Source organism: Aethalodelphis obliquidens, unplaced genomic scaffold, assembly GCF_003676395.1.
Source record: "Aethalodelphis obliquidens isolate GAN/ISIS:26980383/991018 unplaced genomic scaffold, ASM367639v1 scaffold63, whole genome shotgun sequence".
NCBI classification, from domain to species: Eukaryota; Metazoa; Chordata; class Mammalia; order Artiodactyla; family Delphinidae; genus Aethalodelphis; species Aethalodelphis obliquidens.
This window is the reverse complement of record NW_020838007.1, coordinates 1635208-1653604: the sequence shown is the minus strand read 5'-3', so window position 1 is coordinate 1653604 and position 18397 is coordinate 1635208. Positions and strand designations below refer to the sequence as shown.

Genomic DNA, 18397 nt, shown 5'->3' with positions numbered 1-18397 from the left:
CCACAGGGGCTGCTCGGCTGCCAGACCACAGAACCCCAGGCCAGGTGTGCTGGCAGGGGTGACAAGGGGAGGCTTTGCTCCCGTCAGGCAGGCACAGGTGGGACACAGAACAAGATGGAGGCGTCCCCACTGCCCTGCAGCTGGGCTTGACCTTGGTGCTGTCAGAGCTGGGGCTGCCTGTGGCCTGAGGGGTCTTGTTGAGGTTTGTGGGACGGTCCTGCCTGTCATAGAGCGCAGCCCTCACTGCCCTCCCATGCCCACAGGCTCCCACACTCACGAGGCAGGGACCTGAGGGTGTCCCATCGCAGCCCAGAAGCCCCCGCCAGGAGCAGAGGGCCACCCAGCCCGGCCCTTCTGCCAGCGTCTTGGTCACTGTGTGTTTGCGTGGGCACCCACAGGTGGGGGCGTGTGCCCGTGTTTGTATTTGAGAGGCGGGGCATCAGAGAAAGACCAGGGTGTATGGCGAGGCTGCGAGAGAGAAGGGGCTTGTGAGTGGGGAGTGGGGGGGGGGGCGTGGGGCGGGTGAGCAGGCTGAGCCCCTCCCCCTCCAGGTCAGCCAGAGTGGCCTCACCATGCTGTCGTCACCGTCGCCGGGCCAGCAGGTGCAGACCCCGCAGTCGATGCCCCCTCCCCCCCAGCCGTCCCCGCAGCCCGGCCCACCCAGCTCACAGCCCAACTCCAACGTCAGGTAGGCCTGGCCCGTGCCCCTCCCCACTTGGCTTGCAGGCCCAGGCTCATGGCCGCGCTCCCTTTCGCTCTGCACAGCTCCGGCCCTGCCCCGTCCCCCAGCAGCTTCCTGCCCAGCCCTTCGCCGCAGCCCTCCCAGAGTCCGGTGACGGCGCGCACCCCGCAGAACTTCAGCGTCCCCTCCCCAGGACCTTTGAACACGCCTGGTAAGTCGGACCCAAGGCGGGCACAGTCCGGGGCCCTGCGAGGTGAGGGGCTGACGACCCTTCGTGGGCTGGGGCCGTGCTCACTGGGCCGTGTCCCGCAGTGAACCCCAGCTCCGTCATGAGCCCCGCGGGCTCGAGCCAGGCCGAGGAGCAGCAGTACCTGGACAAGCTGAAGCAGCTGTCCAAGTACATCGAGCCCCTGCGCCGTATGATCAACAAGATCGACAAGAACGAAGGTGGGGGCCGGGCGGGCGGGCCGGGGGCAGGGCCTGCAGACGCCCAGGCCCTTGTCTGAGTGCCTCCTTCTGCCCCAGACAGAAAAAAGGACCTGAGTAAGATGAAGAGCCTTCTGGACATACTGACAGACCCCTCCAAGCGGTGAGCTTTGCCCCTAGGCCCATGGGGGGAGGTGGTGCTGCGCCCACACCTCACAGAGGGTCCCCAGCTGCTTGGCTGGCCTACCCTGTGGCCCTCAGAGCCCTGCCTTACTGGGCTACTGGCCTTGATGGGCTTCAGTCTGACCTGCAGCCCTGCCCCTGATTTGCTGGTGGCCTTGGGCAAGTGACTGTTTCTTAGTTACCCCATCTGCAAAAGGGGCAGCTGAGCTCGAAAGCGCTGGCTGTGGGAGGGAACTGGGACGGCGTCTGAGAAGCACTTGGAAGGCAGAGGACACGCACTCATGTCCTTTCCCTTGCCCACTGGCCGTGGGGCTGCTGAGCACCAGAGCTCAGCCAGCGCCACCTCCTGTGCATGGACTGGCCTTGGGATTCCTGCCCTCTCCCCAGGCCTTGGCTCAGGCCAGGCTCCCCTTCCAGAACGTCCTCCCTGTTCTGCTCATCTGGGCAGAATGCTGGGCACTGAGGAGTGGGCCTGTTGGCGGTGGACGGCCCTCCAGGCCCTCATTGGGGTCATCGGGATGGGGGGCAGGGGCCTGGCCTCTGTCTTTCCCCTTGATCCATCACGTGCGTGCCTTGTTCTGCCAGCCAGGACCAGCAGCTCCTGGGTGCGGGGCCATCTTGCCTTAGACTCTGGGTCTGGGAACAGCGGGTGGGCTGGCTGGGGTTCCTGGGGAGGGTCCTGGTGGCCCAGGCCTCAGGTCTCGCTCCATCCAGAGGAGGCCAGACGGTGAGTGGTTGAGATGAGAACATGAGAGTTGCCGGCTCCCCTGTCCTCCCACGTGGAGAGTCAGCCACATCTTCTCCCCTATAGGTGCCCTCTGAAAACGCTGCAGAAGTGTGAGATCGCCCTGGAGAAACTCAAGAATGACATGGCAGTGGTGCGTGGGGTGCTGCGGCCTGGTGGTGTTGGTAGGGTCGCAGGCATCTCTGGGGAGGTCAGGGCTCACCCCACAGTGACTCGGAACCACGAGCTAGAAGGAGCCTGCAGTCAGAGGTGGGCAGGGGACCGTGCTGCTCAGTTTGGGGACCCTGCTCAGGAGTCCTCTTCCAGGTCAGGTCTGCAGTGTGGGTGGGGTGAGAACATGGGAGAAATCAGCCTCTGGGTGCGGGCCCATGGGTGCTTCCTTCCCCCACAGGTGTGAGGGTTCTCATGCCCAAGGCCAGGCCCAGGGGGAGTAGAGTGTGTCCAGGATCAGCCATCCTTGTCTGCAGGGGTGGAGGTGGTGGGGGAGCCAGGAGGTCTGGCTGTGAGTGAGGATGAGGACCTGGGGTCTGGAAAGCCGCCCCAAGAGTGGGCTGCTGACCCTGCTGTCCTGTCCCAGCCCACGCCCCCACCTCCCCCGGTGCCGCCAACCAAGCAGCAGTACCTGTGCCAGCCACTCCTGGATGCCGTCCTGGCCAATATTCGCTCACCTGTCTTCAACCATTCCCTGTACCGCACGTTCGTGCCTGCCATGACGGCCATACATGGCCCCCCCATCACGTGCGTACTGCCCAGGGCTTGGTGGGCGGTGGGTCCTGGGCCATGGCCTGGCCAGCATGGTCAACACGGCTGCCTCCCCCAGGGCCCCGGTGGTTTGCACCCGGAAGCGTAGGTTTGAAGAGGACGAACGGCAGAGCATCCCCAATGTGCTCCAGGGGGAGGTGGCCCGGCTAGACCCCAAGTTCCTGGTGAACTTGGACCCTTCTCACTGCAGTAACAACGGCACCGTCCACCTGATATGCAAGCTGGGTGAGTGCCGGGGGTGGGGTGGATCAAGAATGAACCGTGGGGGCTTCCCTTGTGGCACAGTGGTTGAGAGTCTGCCTGCCAATGCAGGGGACACGGGTTCGAGCCCTGGTCCGGGAAGATCCCACATGCCGCAGAGCGGCTCGGCCTGTGAGCCATGGCTGCTGAGGCTGCGCGTCCGGAGCCTGTGCTCCGCAACGGAAGAGGCCACAACAGTGAGAGGCCCAAGTACCGCAAAAAAAAAAAAAAAAAAAAAAAAAGAATGAACCGTGACTGGCAGCCTCAGGCTCTGCCACTGCCCAGGACCACCTGCTCATCCCCAAGCCCCGGGCCCTCTCTGGAGCCTGCCCGCTGTCCTCCTTGGTCCCCACACGCTCCTGGCCCAGGACTCGCACTGGGGGCTGGGCCCTGAGCCTGCACACTCTCACCTCTCTCCCACGTGCAGGGAAGCCCCCTCCCTCCTGTCCAGCTGCGACTCTGCTCACCTGAGGCCCTGGGGAGACGGAGAAGCTCGGGAGTCGGGGGCCTCGGCTCTGCAGCAGCCTCACCAGAACCTCTGGGGCCTGGAGGGTGCTGTTGGGGAGCAGGGCTATGAGGAGGGGCAAGCCTGGTCACAGGTGCGGCCTTGTGTGTTGCAGATGACAAGGACCTCCCCAGCGTGCCACCGCTGGAGCTCAGCGTGCCTGCCGACTACCCTGCCCAGAGCCCACTGTGGATCGACCGGCAGTGGCAGTACGGTGGGTGACTGAGAGGACGGGCCACAAGGCTTTCCTCCACGTGCCCCTGCCCTGCTGAGGCCCCCTCTTCCCCTTCCTCCTTGGTGGGCAGGAGCAGATTGCCCCTCAGTCACATGGAAAGAGAAGTGTCTCTGACCCCATGGTGTCCCTGCAGCTCTGGGGCAGCCGTGTTCCGGGGATGAGGGGTGAGCAGGCCCAGTGGCTCCTGTGGGCCTTCTCAAGGCTGACCGGGGGGCACACATGGGAGCTTGGGCTCATGGGAACCCATCTGGGTGACAGGCCCAGAGAGAACCTCGGTGATGGGAGACAGTCCCCCCGAGGCTCAGAGCTGGCATGTAGAGGACCAGGACAAGGGCCCTGAGGCCGCCCTGAGGCTCCAGACCATTTTGTTCCAGCTCTCCACTGGCACGCGGAGCTGGCACCCCTGGTCCCTAGGCTGGGTGGGGCGGGCCAGGGTCCTGGCAGAGAACACAGCGCTCATGGCCGGCCGCTCTGCTGCAGACGCCAACCCTTTCCTGCAGTCGGTGCACCGGTGCATGACCTCGCGGCTGCTGCAGCTCCCTGACAAGCACTCGGTCACGGCCCTGCTCAACACCTGGGCCCAGAGCATCCACCAGGCCTGCCTCTCAGCCGCCTAGCCGCCACCGCCACTGCATCTCCGGCTGCCTGCCCTCCAGGGACCGTGGGGCAGCCGGCAGCCTCGTCGGGGCCCTGTGTCGGACATTTCTAGATGCTGGCTTCCTTAGAGAGCTTGGGCTTAGGTTAACTTTCCTGCTTTTATCTTCTGCCTTGGGGACCTGCCAAACATTTCCCACACTTGGACGGGACTGGGACAGGCAGCTGGCTGCTTCCTCCAGGAGCCAGGCATGCCCCCGGCCCTGTGCTCCTCAGGCTACTATCCCCGCAGCCTCTGCAGGGCCCGTGTCCTTCCTCGGGAACTCAGGGTCCTGTGTGAGCCTCTTGCGTGTGCGCCAGAAAGCTCTTCTACCGTTTCCACAGGGGAACGTGCAGGACATAGGAAACCCTTAAAACATGCAGAATTCCTTGATCACGGTTTTGGGTTGAGATCGTGCCACCGTTGGCATGTGGGGCACGCCACAGGGAAGCTCCAGGATCCGGGGGCGCTGACTGCAGCTCGAGGGAAGGTCTGTTTATGGCTGTGGGTCCCCGGCCACCGGCCGGGCCTCATACCTCATGATCCTTCTCATTCTAGCCCTGGGAGTCTGCTCAGCACTGTGGAGGCACCCGGGAGCAGGGGTGTCTGGGTGGATCTTGTTCCTGGCGCCGTGCCCACTGGTTAGGCACTTAGGCCCACTCGGGTTAGGATGTTGTCCTTGGGACCCAGCGTCTTAAGAACCCTCCAGACAGTTGAGGGCTCCTGACGGGGTGCCAGCCGGCCCTCTGGCGATGAGAGGTTCCCCCCTTTTGTATGTGCATTACCGTGTCTTCTGTGGTTCTTATAATAAATTTATTATTCCTGTGTTTGTCATGAATTTGTCACTGTGTCCCCCCTCTCTGCAAGTCAGGGGCCCTCCATCCAGTGAAGGGCACTGTCAGGGCTGAGCCAGGTCCCCCACCTCGGGGATGGCCACCGATGCCCAGACGTGCCTGTCCTGGTTCACCCCCAGGTTCCCTGCTGCCCAAAGCAGAAGCGGCAGAGATCGGCACTGAGGACATGGCCGGTTGGGCCAGGAGGACTGTCCTGCCAGGCAAGGGTCTGCGCTGAAGCTGCTGTTCTGGCGATTGAGGGGGTGGTGTGAGGCCATTGCAGGGTGGGGCCCAGTGTACAGGAGAGGACCTTCTCCCGTGGCCATGGCTCTAGCCGTCCGTGGAGGAAGGCAGGCTGGGTGGGGCCGCTCACTAGCTGTGTTCGTCAGTGGACACAGGACAGTGTCTTGCCTACATGCCGGGAAGGCAGCCCCCTGCACTCCAGGAAGAGTGTGCAGGCTGTCCCGGAGCTTGTTTTCTTACAGGGCAGCCGCAAGGCCCTAGCAAGCAGGGTGACTGCCCAGCAGGCCCTGCCCATGGCAGGGAGCAGAGCTAGGGGCGCTCAGGGCAGCAGTGCCTGATGGCCAGTGAGGAACAAGACTCACAACAGGGAGAAACGAGCTTTATTTCCAGTCTTCGACAGGTAGGCTCATGCTTATTTCATAATGCACACGTGTGTGGAAGTGCAGAAATACCAAGCAAAGAAAGAAACAGTTCTTCAGCCCTGAAACCACGTACTTTATCTGCCGTGGGTTTGGCTGGTCTGGAAGTTAGGCTGGCGTAAACGTACTGGGATTCTTTGGAAGTGCTACCTGAGGGTGAGTGGTCATGGGTCTGGCACTCAGAGCACCGAGTAGTGCAGCCACCGGCTCTGCACTGCCTGCAGCCGTCTCTGCCGCTCGGCAAAGTTGCTCTTGAGGCTCCGCTTCAGTGCGGGCAGGATGGCGCACTCCGCCATGGGCGCCCGGCTCAGGATCAGGCTGGGGGACAGGGGTGGGGGGGTCACTGCGGACGCCCTCCCCGGCCCTGTGACCCCTGGGCTCAGAGGCTGCCTACCTCCTGTGCCAGTAAGACTCACCATTTCTTAGAGACGCCCCTGGTGGCGACCTTGGGGAGCAGCATGGCCCCCGGGTGCAGAGCCTCCTGGTCCCTGGAGAGGGACGAGTCAGCCGTGAGCCCCAGACAAGCAGGCCCCGTTGTGACCCAGTGGGCCGCATGGGGCACTTACTTGGGAGAACCGGGCCTGGCCTCCTCGAGGGCAGCCCTGTGTCTCTGGCTCCTTTCTAGGAGGGACTTGAGGTGTTGCAGCTGGAAGGCAGGGAGAAGAGGCACGGTGGGTGGGGCTGCGGGGGCCCCGGGGCACCCTGCAGCCGAGCCTCACCTCTTGGGCCTGCAGGAGGTTGGCATTCCACAGCTGGCGGATGACCACTTCGCACTGCTGGAGTGTGGCGGGCTTGCACAGGTGCAGGGGCAGTCTCATCGCGGGGGGCACCCCTGGCACCTGCTTGCCCTTGTGCAGGCTGCCGGCCACCGAGGTGGCTGCTGGATTAGAGCTCTCCACTTTGTCTCTGAAACAGCCATTAGAGCAGACCAGAGGCGGCCTACCGGAGGTGATCTCTCACACCCCCTCTCGGGGCAGCACCTGCTCCAGCGTGAGTAAGAGGGTCATCTCCACGGCCTCCTGGGGCCCTGGCTCCCTTCCGCCTACCAGGGTGCTCCAGGCACCAGGTGGCGGGGGTGGGTCTCTGGGGCTGGCTATGACCCGGGCCCATCACTTCCTCCCCCCTCAAGGTACACTGAAGAGTCAGATGTGGTTTGAGCTGCCTGGCTGCCCTCAGTCCTGACCACAAACCCAGGGTGCTGGTGGAGGGGGGAGCCTAAAGACTGCAGAGAAGCAGGAGCCTGGCCTGCTGGTGGCACTACCCAGGGGACAACAGGGTCCCTTCTTCGGATGCAAAGTCCAGGCTCACTGCTGCTTCCCAGGAAGTCCCAGGAACTCGGGTGTCACCAGGGACTGGTCCTGCTCTGGTCTGCTGGCCCTGTGCCTTCCAGAGGCCAGCACAGCTCCCAGGGTGGAGCCCAAACCTGACTCAGGGTTCTCTTGGCAAAAAGCAAGCTAATGTGGAGGCCAAGTTACTTTGTTTCTGTGCTTTGAGAGAATGCTTTAGGGGCTGCTGCTGGCCCCTCTTGCGGGCTCAGGTCAGCACAGGGACCGTGCAGGACCCCCAGGGGAGAGGAGAAGGCAGGGTCCACCAGATGGGCAAGCCCGGCTTTCACGAGCTTGCTTCCCTCTGAAGACCTGCCCGTTTGGAAGGGCAAAGCAATTGGCTGGTTCCAGGGTGTGAACCTGCTGAATGCAACCCTGTCCCGTGGGGCTCACGGAGCCTTACTTGGCCAGCCCCTGTGCCCCGAGGGCTTTGTCCACCCTGCTGCTGTGAAGCAGGGCAGCAACCAATGGCTCCTCCTCCAGGTCCAACTTCTGGGGAACGTCAGCTTTCGAGTCTTGCTTCTTAGAGGAGGTGCGCTGGGACCTGGCCTTGCCTTGCGAGTTAGCTGAGGGTCAGACTCAGACAGGGCCAGTCACTGGGCATCAGTCAGCTGTATGCACCCAAGGGGCCCCACCCCTGCATCAGTTTCCTCTTTGTAAAGGGGAGATGGTAATGGCCTCCCTCTGAGGGCCGCTGGGAGGCACAGATGCGGGAGTAGGGTGAAGCGTGTGGGTGCCTGAATGCTCTGAAGCGGACGCAGTGGTGGAGGTGGCTCCCCGAGCAGCTGAAGTGCGGAGAGCCCCACACACCCTGTGGGGCAGTCTCCTCACAGGCCTCAGTAAAGGCCGGGGTGGGGTAGCCAGCAGCTGTTCCCTGACTTTGAACCCCATTTCGGGCAAAATGAAACGGAAGGAAAGGTCTGGGTGGCCCAGCCTGTGCAGGTCTGCTCTCCCGGGATGAGGCCCCTCACTCAGCAAAAATGCCACAAATCCAGCCTCTGTAGGAGGGCCAGCCCACCCACGTCCTGTCTGCTCTAAGGGACACAGTGAGCAGCAATGAAGACCACTCGGGGCTCCTCTGTCACACGCTCTGCCTGACTCATGCCCCACACTGACCATCTTGCCTTGGCAGCCAAGCCTGTCCTGCTTTTGTGGCCTGTCCTCAGGCCTCCCTCCAGCCGACCCACTAACCTGTCCGCTGGCCTCAGCTCCCTCCTGGAGGTTTCAGCTCACAGGGCACCTGGGGACCCTCCTTGGTCCCTCAGCTACCCCTTAACCCCCAAGCCCATGGGGACTGGCAGAGGCGCTCCCCTGAGGTCTGCCCCACGGAGGACCACTGTGGGCTTTCAGCATTCGGCTCAGCACCCCACTTGCCGTTTCAGGCCCGGGGGCCCTGAGGTCTGTACCTGCTCTTCCCCCACCCTGAGCACAGAGGTGCTGGTGTGCTCACCTGACACCACTGTATTCGAGATGGACTTGTTGGACTGAAAGCTGGAACTGGAGATGCTGCCTGTGGGGGCTGCTTGGGGTCAGCAGAAGGTGGCAGCAACGAGGCTCCCATCCCTGCAGGTCTCAGCGCTTCTGCACGGCTGCTGTGGCTGAAGGGCCAGGCCCACCTGTGCCCGCCTCCTGGCTCTGCAGGTCCCAGCCCTCCCCCACACTCTGGTGAGGCAGCCCCAGACACCGCCAGTGCCAGAGGGAGCCAGGGCCATGGGGCTGGGGACGGAAGAAGCAGTGGGACCTGAATGGGAGCACGCCCTCTCTCGAGGTCCCATCAGGGGACCCCTGACACTACGTGCCCACATCAGCTCGCTGGAGCTGTGCCACCCCACTGGAGAAGGGCCCTCACCACCCCATCCTCTGCGTATCTCCCAGGAAGAGAGCCCTGGGCACACCCCAGACTGGGGCATTCCAGGCGGGCACCACTCACCGCTCAGACCACCTCCCGATGTCAGACCTGGTCCCAAAAGTAAGAGGGGAGGGGAGCCCAAGACGCGACCTGGTTGTTCCCAGGCTGGGCTAGGGGACAGGCAAGGTGAGTGGGCCACAGGTGATGACATGCCCCCATGGTTGCTGTGGAGATGATAGGGAGGACCCTGGAAGGAGTGTGCCCAGAGCTTCCTGCCCCAAGGCCAAAGGGACCAGGGGTTGGGGCTGGGGCTGTGCTGGGGAAGCCTGGGGCAGCAGTCCAAGTGAAAGCTCACCAGGATAGTGAGGCCAGGGCTGGGGAGGGGTGAACCTGGGCAGCCCCCTGCCCCCCAGCTGCTCTGTCCACTGCCCCTGCTGCACAGAACTCAGGCTTTGGGGTCCCCAAGAGTGGCACTTGCTGTGCTTGGGTGCATGAAGTCACCCAGACCATGGCTGGGAGCGGTCTGGCTGCCCACGCCCCCTCCCCACTGGGATAATTCGCGTGGGCATAGGCCGTCTGGGGGGCCTGCTCTTGAGGGCAGTAGCTTCCCATCAGGCACCTGTGGGCCTGTCTTACCTTTCTTCTGCGGCTTCTGATTCATGATTAGCTTGTAGTGAAGATCTGAAGACAAGCACGGGCCCTCCTCATGGCTACTCTGAGAAAAGAAGCTTTGCTTTCCCTGCCCACTTCTCCTTGCTGAGCCCGAGAGACCCTGCTCCATGGACCAAGCCTTTGCCTTGGCACCCTCGGGTCGGTGATGCCTCTGGCTGCTCCCTGAGCCAGAGCCCCTGTGTGAGAGCCTCTCCAGGAACCCATTCCTCCATCCGTGACGTCTACAGAGCAGTCTCTGCCATGCGGGGCCTGGGCTCCAGGGCGACAGAGGCGAGTCAGGATGACCCAGGTGTCAGGGATCGTTCTGGGGCCCCGGATCTGGGTGTGCTTAGTTTGTGAAAATTCATTAAGCTAGATACGCGTAATTTGGGGGTGTGTTTCACTTCTACAAGTTTTTCAAAGGAGGCCGCCTGACCCTGCCTGGAGAGGAGAGGCGGGCCGGGTTACCTTCGGGAATGGCGCGGCCAGACCCGCCCCCCGCAGCTGGCTTTGGTGCTGGGGCGGGGAGCCGAGCCCCGAGTGGCCGGGGTGGGACTTGCGGCCCTGCGTCCTCCCTCAGCCTTCGTGCGCCGTCTGGGCGCCGTCTGAGGCAACGCCCGCGGCGCCGCCCGCCTCACCCTTGTTTTCCCGCTTCAGGTGCTCGATCTTCTCGTGGAGCTTGACCAGCGTCTCCGAGTGCTGCTGCTGCAGGAACTGCAGCCTCTTCTCCAGGTCCAGCGATCGCTTCTGCGCCTCGCTGAGCCCGACCGGCGCGCCATGCTGCCCGGGGTACGGAGGGACCGCGGGCAGGCGCGGGCGCGACGCGCCCCAGGAGCCCGGGATCCCCGAGCTGGGGGGCCGCAGCCCGGCCGCCACCCCCGCCGCGCTCATGTAGCCGCCTCCGCTGCGGACGCACGGCCACTCGGTGGCCCGTCTACCGATGCTCAGCTCGGCGTCGCCATGGAAACGGGCGCGCCCCGCAGGGGGGCTTTGCGTGCTACGGGGCGGGGCCGGGGCAGGGCTTGGGCGCCGGGGCAGGGCGGGGCGCCTGAGGGGCGGGGCTTGGGTACCCGGGACAAGGTGTGCGGCGGGGCGGGGCCTGGGTGATACGCCTGACTTAATTGGATGGCATCCTCTGACTTAAACCACAGAGAATCGTCTGCCTTTACAGGTCTTAATATTTAGTTTTGTTCACTGCTTGTGGGGTTTTTTGGCTTTTTATAATATTTTTTGATGTGGACCATTTATTTTTAAAGTCTTTGTTGAATTTGTTACAATATTGTCTCTGTTTTTTGTTTTTTGGCTCCGAGGCATGTGGGCTTTTAGCTCCCCAACCAGGGATTGAACCCGCACCCCCCGCATTGGAAGGAGAAGTCTTAACCGCTAGACTGCCAGGAAAGTCCCACTGGTTGTGTTTTAATAGTTCACTTTTTGAATAGATGATACAATTACAAGATGATACGACTTTAGATGGTAAGATTTTGATTCAAAAATCAGGTAGAATTTCCACTTCCAATAATCGCAGAACCCTCGTGTTTTATGAAATGTGGACAAAATACATGAAACAGCTGTCTGAAAGCACTGGAGAAGGGCAAAAAGCAGGCAGAAACTGGAGGAAGGCAGCTCTTGAAAGATGGCTGTTTTCTCCTGAGGGCTCCTGATCAGCCAGACCCGAACACAAAGCCACAGCCTTATCGGCTGGAGAGGGCGAAGGATGCAAACTGAGGGGCGCTGGGAAGTTTGGGGCCATAAAACCCCCTTCAAGTACATGGCTGGCCTGAAATGCACATGTAGGGGTAAGATTCCAAAGGTCCCAGGGCAAGACAGAGCTGGAGGCCGAAATGGCCTAACTCCAGGGGAGACCGAGTTTGGAAACTGATAGAGAAGCTTGGTAAACGCCTCAGTTTTCCATTTTGGCCCAAAAGGGCCACATTTTGGGGATAAAGACTGTGTTTTAGAAATAAGGGATTTGCACTAAGACTAAGGAAAAAATCAAAATACGTTTGCTGTAATAAAACTTAAAGCCCAGTCTCCACAAGTCCATGGCGATCTTCCCATAATTCAACTGTCTAGAGAACAGAATTCAACACTCTTCAGAGAATGATAACAGAACCCAGAGTCTCAATGACACATCATCTGCAAGGTCTGAATTACACTAGTAAATACCAGACATGCAGAGAAACAGACAAATGTGATGGAGTCAAGGACAGAAGTATATCCTCCTCGGTAGAAATGATTTGAACAATGCAGATAAATCCAAGTCCACCCTGCTCCCTGTCACGAGCGAGGCATGGTCACTGCCTGAGCCTTCTCTGTGTTTACATACTTACACTCGTACACTTATGGGTAGGACTCATTTGTCTGCAGTGGCCTTCAACTGTTTCTGTGTAATGGGATCATAACAAACATATTGCTTTGCAACTTGGTTTATGTTTTTGGTTTTTTTAAATTTATTTTTGGCTGCTTTGGGTCTTTGTTGCTGTGTGCAAGCTTTCTCTAGTTGCGGCGAGCAGGGGCTACTCTTCTTTGCGGTGCGCGGGTTTCTCATTGCAGTGGCTTCTCTTGTTGCAGACCCCGGGCTCTAGGCGCGCGGGCTTCAGTAGTTGTGGCACACAGACTCAGTAGTTGTGGCTCGCGGGCTCTAGAGTCCAGGCTCAGTAGTTGTGGCACACGGGCTTAGTTGTTCCGCGGCATGTGGGATCTTCCCAGATCAGGGATTGAACCCGTGTCCCCTGCATTGGCAGGCGGATTCTTAACCACTGAGTCACCAGGGAAGTCCCTGGTTTATGTTTTAACAGCAGGTCTTAGAGAACATTCCAGGGAGTTCATGAGTTCCTGCCTTTGTTTTTTATTTATTTTTTTAGCATTTTATTTTTATTTTTTTGAATTTTATTTATTTTTTTATACAGCAGGTTCTTATTAGTCATCAATTTTATACACATCAGTGTATACATGTCAGTCCCAATCGCCCAATTCATCACACTCCCCACCCCCCCCCCCCCCCACCCCCTGCCACTTTCCCCACTTGGTGTCCATACATTTGTTCTCTACATCTGTGTCTCAGTTTCTGCCCTGCAAACCAGTTCGTCTGTACCGTTTTTCTAGGTTCCACATATATGCGTTAATATACGATATTTGTTTTTCTCTTTCTGACTTACTTCATTCTGTATGACAGTCTGTAGATCCATCCACGTCTCAACAAATGACCCAATTTCGTTCCTTTTTATGGCTGAGTAATATTCCACTGTATATATGTACCACATCTTCTCTTTCTTTTTTTTTAGATGTTGGGGGTAGGAGTTTATTAAATTATTTATTTATTTTTGCTGTGTTGGGTCTTCGTTTCTGTGCGAGGGCCTTCCCTAGTTGTGGCAAGCAGGGGCCACTCTTAATCGCGGTGCACGGGCCTCTCACTATTGCGGCCTCTCGTTGCAGAGCACAGGCTCCAGACACACAGGCTCAGTAGTTGTGGCTCATGGGCCTAGTTGCTCCATGGCATGTGGGATCCTCCCAGACCAGGGCTCAAACCCGTGTCCCCTGCATTAGCAGGCAGACTCTCAACCACTGTGCCACCAGGGAAGCCCCGTACCACGTCTTCTTTATCCATTCATCTGTCGATGGGCATTTAGGTTGCTTCCATGACCTGCCTGCCTTTGTTTTTTATTGCTACACAGTATTTTCTGGGCTCATCCTATTTTTGCTCTCCTGGGCCATCCTAACCCTCCAGGGCAAAGTCAAGGACAGGCTGACTGTTCCGGTGACAGTAAGGGCCAGGTGTGCAGTCCGAGAGGAGGCTCCTGCTGCTGCACCAATTGTCAGCACCGTAAGATGTGCTTCAATTAACAGGGAGAAAACGTTTTCACCTGCTGACTCTCTATTTTTAGAATTGGAATTACCTGCTGATTTAAGTAAACAAGTGTCACATGGGAAATGATGACTATCTTTTCAGCCACAGCTGAGGGCTGTGATGTGGCACCCTCCACTCCTTTGCAGTCACATAAGAGCCTAGAGTTCCTGTGCATTATCTCATTTCATCCTTGAAATAAATTTGTCAAGGCAAGTGTTATTACATTTCCAATTTATGAACAGGGAAAGCAATGTGCAGAAAAGGGTTTAAAAAAAAATAAGTAATATGGGGCTTCCCTGGTGGCGCAGTGGTTGAGAGTCTGCCTGCCAATGCAGGGGACACGGGTTCATGCCCCAGTCCAGGAGGATCCCACATGCCTCGGAGCGGCTGGGTCTGTGGGCCATGGCCGCTGGGCCTGTGTGTCCGGAGCATGTGCTCTGCAACAGGAGGGGCCACGGCAGTGAGAGGCCCGCGTACCGCAAAAAAAAAAAAAAAGTAATATGATGGGAAAACATGTATATTGTTGTACATATTTTCATTTCTCTGAATTTTTGTCACTTGCGCTTTTGGTGTCATATCTGAAGAACCATTAGTACTTCACAGTTATGAATATTTACTCCTGTGTTTTCTCTTGACAGTTCTAGTTTTAGCCCTTTCTTTTACATCCGTCTGTGATCTGAATGTTGGACAGGTCCCTTCAACACAGTGACCACACGTTTCCTCGTTGGTTTTTGTTCAACGTTAGACTGAAGAGCCCCTTTTCCTATCCTAATCCTTTTCTGCTCATGTACAAATTAATTTATCCAATAGTTCATATTTTGATTCCTGAGATGTGAGGAGCTGGATGTGTATATAATAGGTAAAATAAGTTATTTATTGAGCAGCTACTATGTGCTTGCTCAGTGCTGGAGAGAAAAAGTACAATAATTGTCCACAAGGAGCAAACATACACATCGGAGAATCAGTCACAAGTATTTATTCAGCATCTTGAAGTGCCCAGCATCACACAAGTGACAAGAAGTATCTCTTTGCTTTTATTTGTGGACCAGGGCGGGTGAGTACAGAGGGGGCTCTTAGTCCAGCCTGGGAGGTGGAGAGAAGGGGAGGCTTGGGGGGGGCGGGGGTCCCCTGGTGGGGAGGGAGGGGGTGCAGACCCTCAGAGACCACCTGAGAGCCCAGCAGAAACCCCTGGCCTCCTGGAAGGGGAGGTCAGAGGCCACATCCGGGTGGTGGGGCCAGCTGAGTCAGCAGCTCCCTCCCCTCTTGACTGGCTGCCCCAAGCTCGGGTCTTGTTGGAGATTTCAGATACACAAACCCCAAGCTTTCCGGAGGACGTTCTGTAGGACACAGACGCTTGGATGTTACTGGATGCCTCATGGGAAACAGGTCATGAAGGACAGTGAGTCCAGCGTGGGCTGCAGGGCTGGGAGATGCCGCCAGGAGGCCAGAGCCGGGGCTCTGAGAGGCAACCAGGTTTGACCCTTTGGCAGCGGTTGGGGTGGTGGCCAGAGGGTGAAAGTCGGGGTGTTGGGGGAGTTGAGGGGTTGGGCAGTTGGCATAAACCACCAGAGGCTTCGGTGAGGTGAGGGGAAACACGGAGAGAACCCCCATCTTCAGCCTGACCTCCGGAAGCGGGGCCAGCAGCCTCTCCTCGGGTGTGTCCCCCCAGATGTGCCCCATCCCCCAGTACCACCCCTGCGGCGGGGCGCCCCCCCCCCCCCCCCCCCCCCCGCCGCCTTTCCACTGCTGCAGCTCTGAAACCAAGGGCCCTGAGGATTGGCATCAGCTAGATCCAATCCACCTATGATCTGCCTTCCCCGACCAAGTTCACTTCAATTTTTTAACAACAGCTGCTTTTTTAAAATTTTATTTAATTAATTTATTTTTTTGGCTGCGTTGGGTCTTCGTTGCTGTGTGCGGGCTTTCTCTAGTTGCAGCATCGCTTGAATTGTTTTTATGAAAATTTGCGTATCCTCTGAGTGGCACGGAGCCTAAATGGTAAGACTTTTGCCTGAGTTGTTGCTTCAGGAACTTGGTATCAGCTGTGTCCAGTTCGAGCTGAGCTGGTGAGTGGTTAGGACCACCAACCCTCCAACTGAAACCGAGCACTGGGCTCATGTGCCTGCGGGCAGCAAGTCAACCTCTGACGGCGGGCTTTGCAGCAAACTAAGGATGTTGTTTGCAGGGTGCCGAGCAAGGGAGTGGGGGGCAGGCCTCAGACCCGCTGCAACATGGCCTCTGAGTTAGTGGTTTTTAAAGGGGAAGTATAGAGGGGCTGGGGTTCATCACCTTAATCGTCTGTGACCTGGGGGTCTCTGTCTCTGTAACCTGTACAGGCCATCTTGCCCCGGAAGATGACTCAGAATGGCACGTGAATGTGATGCTTATTGGGAAGCTGAGGCTCCAGGCACCTGACCTGCATTGCTCTTTATTGATGAGGCAAACGTGACCACGTAGGTGCAGCCGGGAAGGAAGGGAACCAGAATTTAATTGTAAACTAGTCACGGGACTTAGTTTCCACCTATGCCGTCAGGCCAGGCACTACTCCTCAGAACCTGTGTCCCTCACAGAACGGCTGCCTCACCATTTTCTTATTTCCAATCACCTTTCCCCACCTCCTGTGCCTCAGCCTCATCCTGTAAATACCCGTCCTCGGCCCTTGGATAGGCAGCCTCTTTTCTCTGCTGTGAACCTCGGCATCTCAGCATCTGGCTCAGTGACACTTCTGCCTCTGCTCCATCCATGCCTTTCTCTACTCTGCAGCTAGAGCCCCGCAAACTAACTCGGGGTCATCGTGAAGGTAGGGGTCCCCATCGCCCTCATCCGCTCAGCTCCCTGGGCGCAAGCCACTGAGCACCATGGGCCCCAAACCACCCTCCCCAAAACCAGGCCCCAGGCCCAACCACTGGCACCCTGGCCCCTTTTTTTTTTTTTTTTTTTTGGCTGCTTTGGGTCTTCGTTGCTGCGTGCGGGCTTTCTGTAGTTGCAGCGAGTGGGGGCTACTCTTCATCGCAGTGTGCGGGCTTCTCATTGCGGTGGCTTCTCTTGTTGCAAAGTACGGGTTCTAGGCGCACTGGTTTCAGTAGCTGTGGCTTGCGAGCTCTAGAGCATAGGCTCAGTAGTTGGGGCACATGGGCTTAGTTGCTCCACGGCAAATGGGATCTTCCCGGACCAGGGCTTGAACCTGTGTCCCCTGCATTGGCAGGCGGATTCTTAACCAGTGCGCCACCAGGTAAGTCTGCTGGCCCCTCCTTGACCTTAGTGTTTGCTTCGATCTTTGACTTCTGGACTTTGCACCATGAGGTCCCCCACGTGTCCCAGCACAGCTGAGGGTGGCACGCAGTAGGTGGCTGTTCTATGGTTAATGGGTGTGTAGGTGAAGTGAGGCTTGGGGGCGAGCAGAACCCTGGAGAGATTGTGGGGGGGCAGGTCCTACCCTCACAGGCAGGCGGATGTCCATCAGGGGAGGCCAAGAAGAGGCGTCATCAGGGACCGGTGCCACGGATGGCAGACCCCAGACCATCATCTCACAAAGTTTGTTAACAAAAGCCCGTAATCTATCAATGTGAACTTGTAGAAACTGTCTTACTTCCTATTTCCATAGAATTTGACCAAAGCAGTTGCCTGGCCCAGGGAAAGGGGGACATTTAACACTCGGGCTAGGCCATGTGGGTTGGTGAGTGCATTTCGGTTCCCCGGTCACACGCACCCCTGCAGAAGCCACAGAAATTGCAACACAGGTCCCAGGATCCTAGCTCTTAGTATGAAGACCGTGTCTGCCCCACTGAGTTGTAGGCAGTGTTCTCGCATCTCAGACCTGCCAGTGGCTGCCCTGTCCCATCACAGCCACGTCCGTGTTTGCATCTGCCCAAGGGAATCCCATGGTGAGGGACGCTGGGTGCCCAGTGGCATCTCCGCAGCCCCTGAATGTGCAGAGGACCCCATGTAGGAGGCCACCCTGGGGGCGGGGCCAGGCACCACAAGACTCAGGACCAAGAACAGGTTTATTCAGATCCATGGTCGGCTACAAGTTTGGTTTGGTTACTGGTCACAGGCCCCAAATGCCACTACTCCGAGTTTACATCAAACTACAAAGCCCAATACTTACAGTTTGAAAACTTAAAAAAATACACCAAAGACTAAGGCTTTTAAAAATCTCAGCTGAAAAGTTCTCCCTGGTGCGTCATCTGTAGAATGAAACGCGTGTGAGATGCTGTGAGGATTTCTGACAGTGAACTCACATTTGTCATATACTTTGGATATTTAAATCTTACCAAAAAATCAGTGTCTTTGAGCGCTTGATTTGACTGAAGATACAAATGATGCTTTTGACCATCTTTGGTTGTAGACCACCCACAGGGAACAAGGTGGTGACAGCCCTGATGACCTGCTCTGTGGCCTGGGGGCATCTGTGTTCTCGGAGGGTCTCTCCTCAAAAGCAGGCATATGGCCCAGACTTGGAACTACTGGGAAAATACAGTGGCCCTAACTTTGCCAAACACGGCAGCAAAATCAGGTTTAAAATCATGAAACAGAGAACCATTGTCTAATTTTCTTAGGGCTCTCTTTTAGGGCCTGATTCTTCTCTGGAGCCAGAGGCTGGGTTCCCATGTTGGGGTCTCACTGCCCACCTCCAGGGCGGCAAAGGCAGAGGCCGCAGGCCATCCGGGGAGGCCCAACTCCTGAGCTTCACACGCTGAGGAAGAAAAAGGCATCGCCCTGCAGGCCCTCTGGCTGAGGAAACGGGGAGGCCCAGGGCCGGCAGGCTGCCCGCCCCTTGTGGCTACCTCTCTGCCTGGCCCTGCCCTCGCTTTTCAG

At 58.1% G+C, this 18397-nt stretch overlaps 2 protein-coding genes and 2 long non-coding RNA genes across 14 annotated transcripts in view; 2 read left to right on the top strand and 2 right to left on the bottom strand.

Annotated features, from left to right (window-relative positions):
- The window catches only part of MED15 (mediator complex subunit 15), a 61615-nt gene extending 56374 nt beyond the window's left edge, over positions 1–5241 (top strand). For 8 of the 11 annotated variants that reach the window (XM_027088594.1, XM_027088587.1, XM_027088596.1 and 5 more), the window contains 9 exons: positions 552–688; positions 766–893; positions 995–1129; positions 1208–1271; positions 2103–2169; positions 2614–2774; positions 2857–3023; positions 3659–3757; positions 4259–5241. In XM_027088594.1, the coding sequence (XP_026944395.1) occupies positions 552–688; positions 766–893; positions 995–1129; positions 1208–1271; positions 2103–2169; positions 2614–2774; positions 2857–3023; positions 3659–3757; positions 4259–4395 (1095 nt within the window). In that variant the 3' untranslated portion in view covers positions 4396–5241. The other 3 variants (XM_027088593.1, XM_027088595.1, XM_027088588.1) reach the window with 3 other exon arrangements.
- A 610-nt stretch (positions 5242–5851) lies between these two features.
- CCDC74B (coiled-coil domain containing 74B) lies at positions 5852–10762 on the bottom strand. The gene is made up of 8 exons (XM_027088598.1): positions 10371–10762; positions 9718–9762; positions 8683–8742; positions 7636–7798; positions 6627–6813; positions 6474–6553; positions 6324–6395; positions 5852–6225 (listed from the first exon to the last, which is right to left on the bottom strand). The coding sequence occupies exons 1-8, from the start codon at positions 10621–10623 to the stop codon at positions 6087–6089; spliced, it is 999 nt and encodes a 332-aa protein (XP_026944399.1). The 5' UTR covers positions 10624–10762; the 3' UTR covers positions 5852–6086.
- LOC113610451 (uncharacterized) lies at positions 6563–10089 on the top strand. Its single transcript, XR_003429090.1, has 3 exons — positions 6563–6707; positions 6823–6897; positions 8802–10089. It is a non-coding gene; the product is annotated as an uncharacterized LOC113610451 (long non-coding RNA).
- Positions 10763–17565: 6803 nt separating the features above from the next.
- Positions 17566–18391, bottom strand: LOC113610503 (uncharacterized). The gene is made up of 2 exons (XR_003429110.1): positions 17854–18391; positions 17566–17766 (listed from the first exon to the last, which is right to left on the bottom strand). It is a non-coding gene; the product is annotated as an uncharacterized LOC113610503 (long non-coding RNA).
- Positions 18392–18397: the final 6 nt, after the last annotated feature.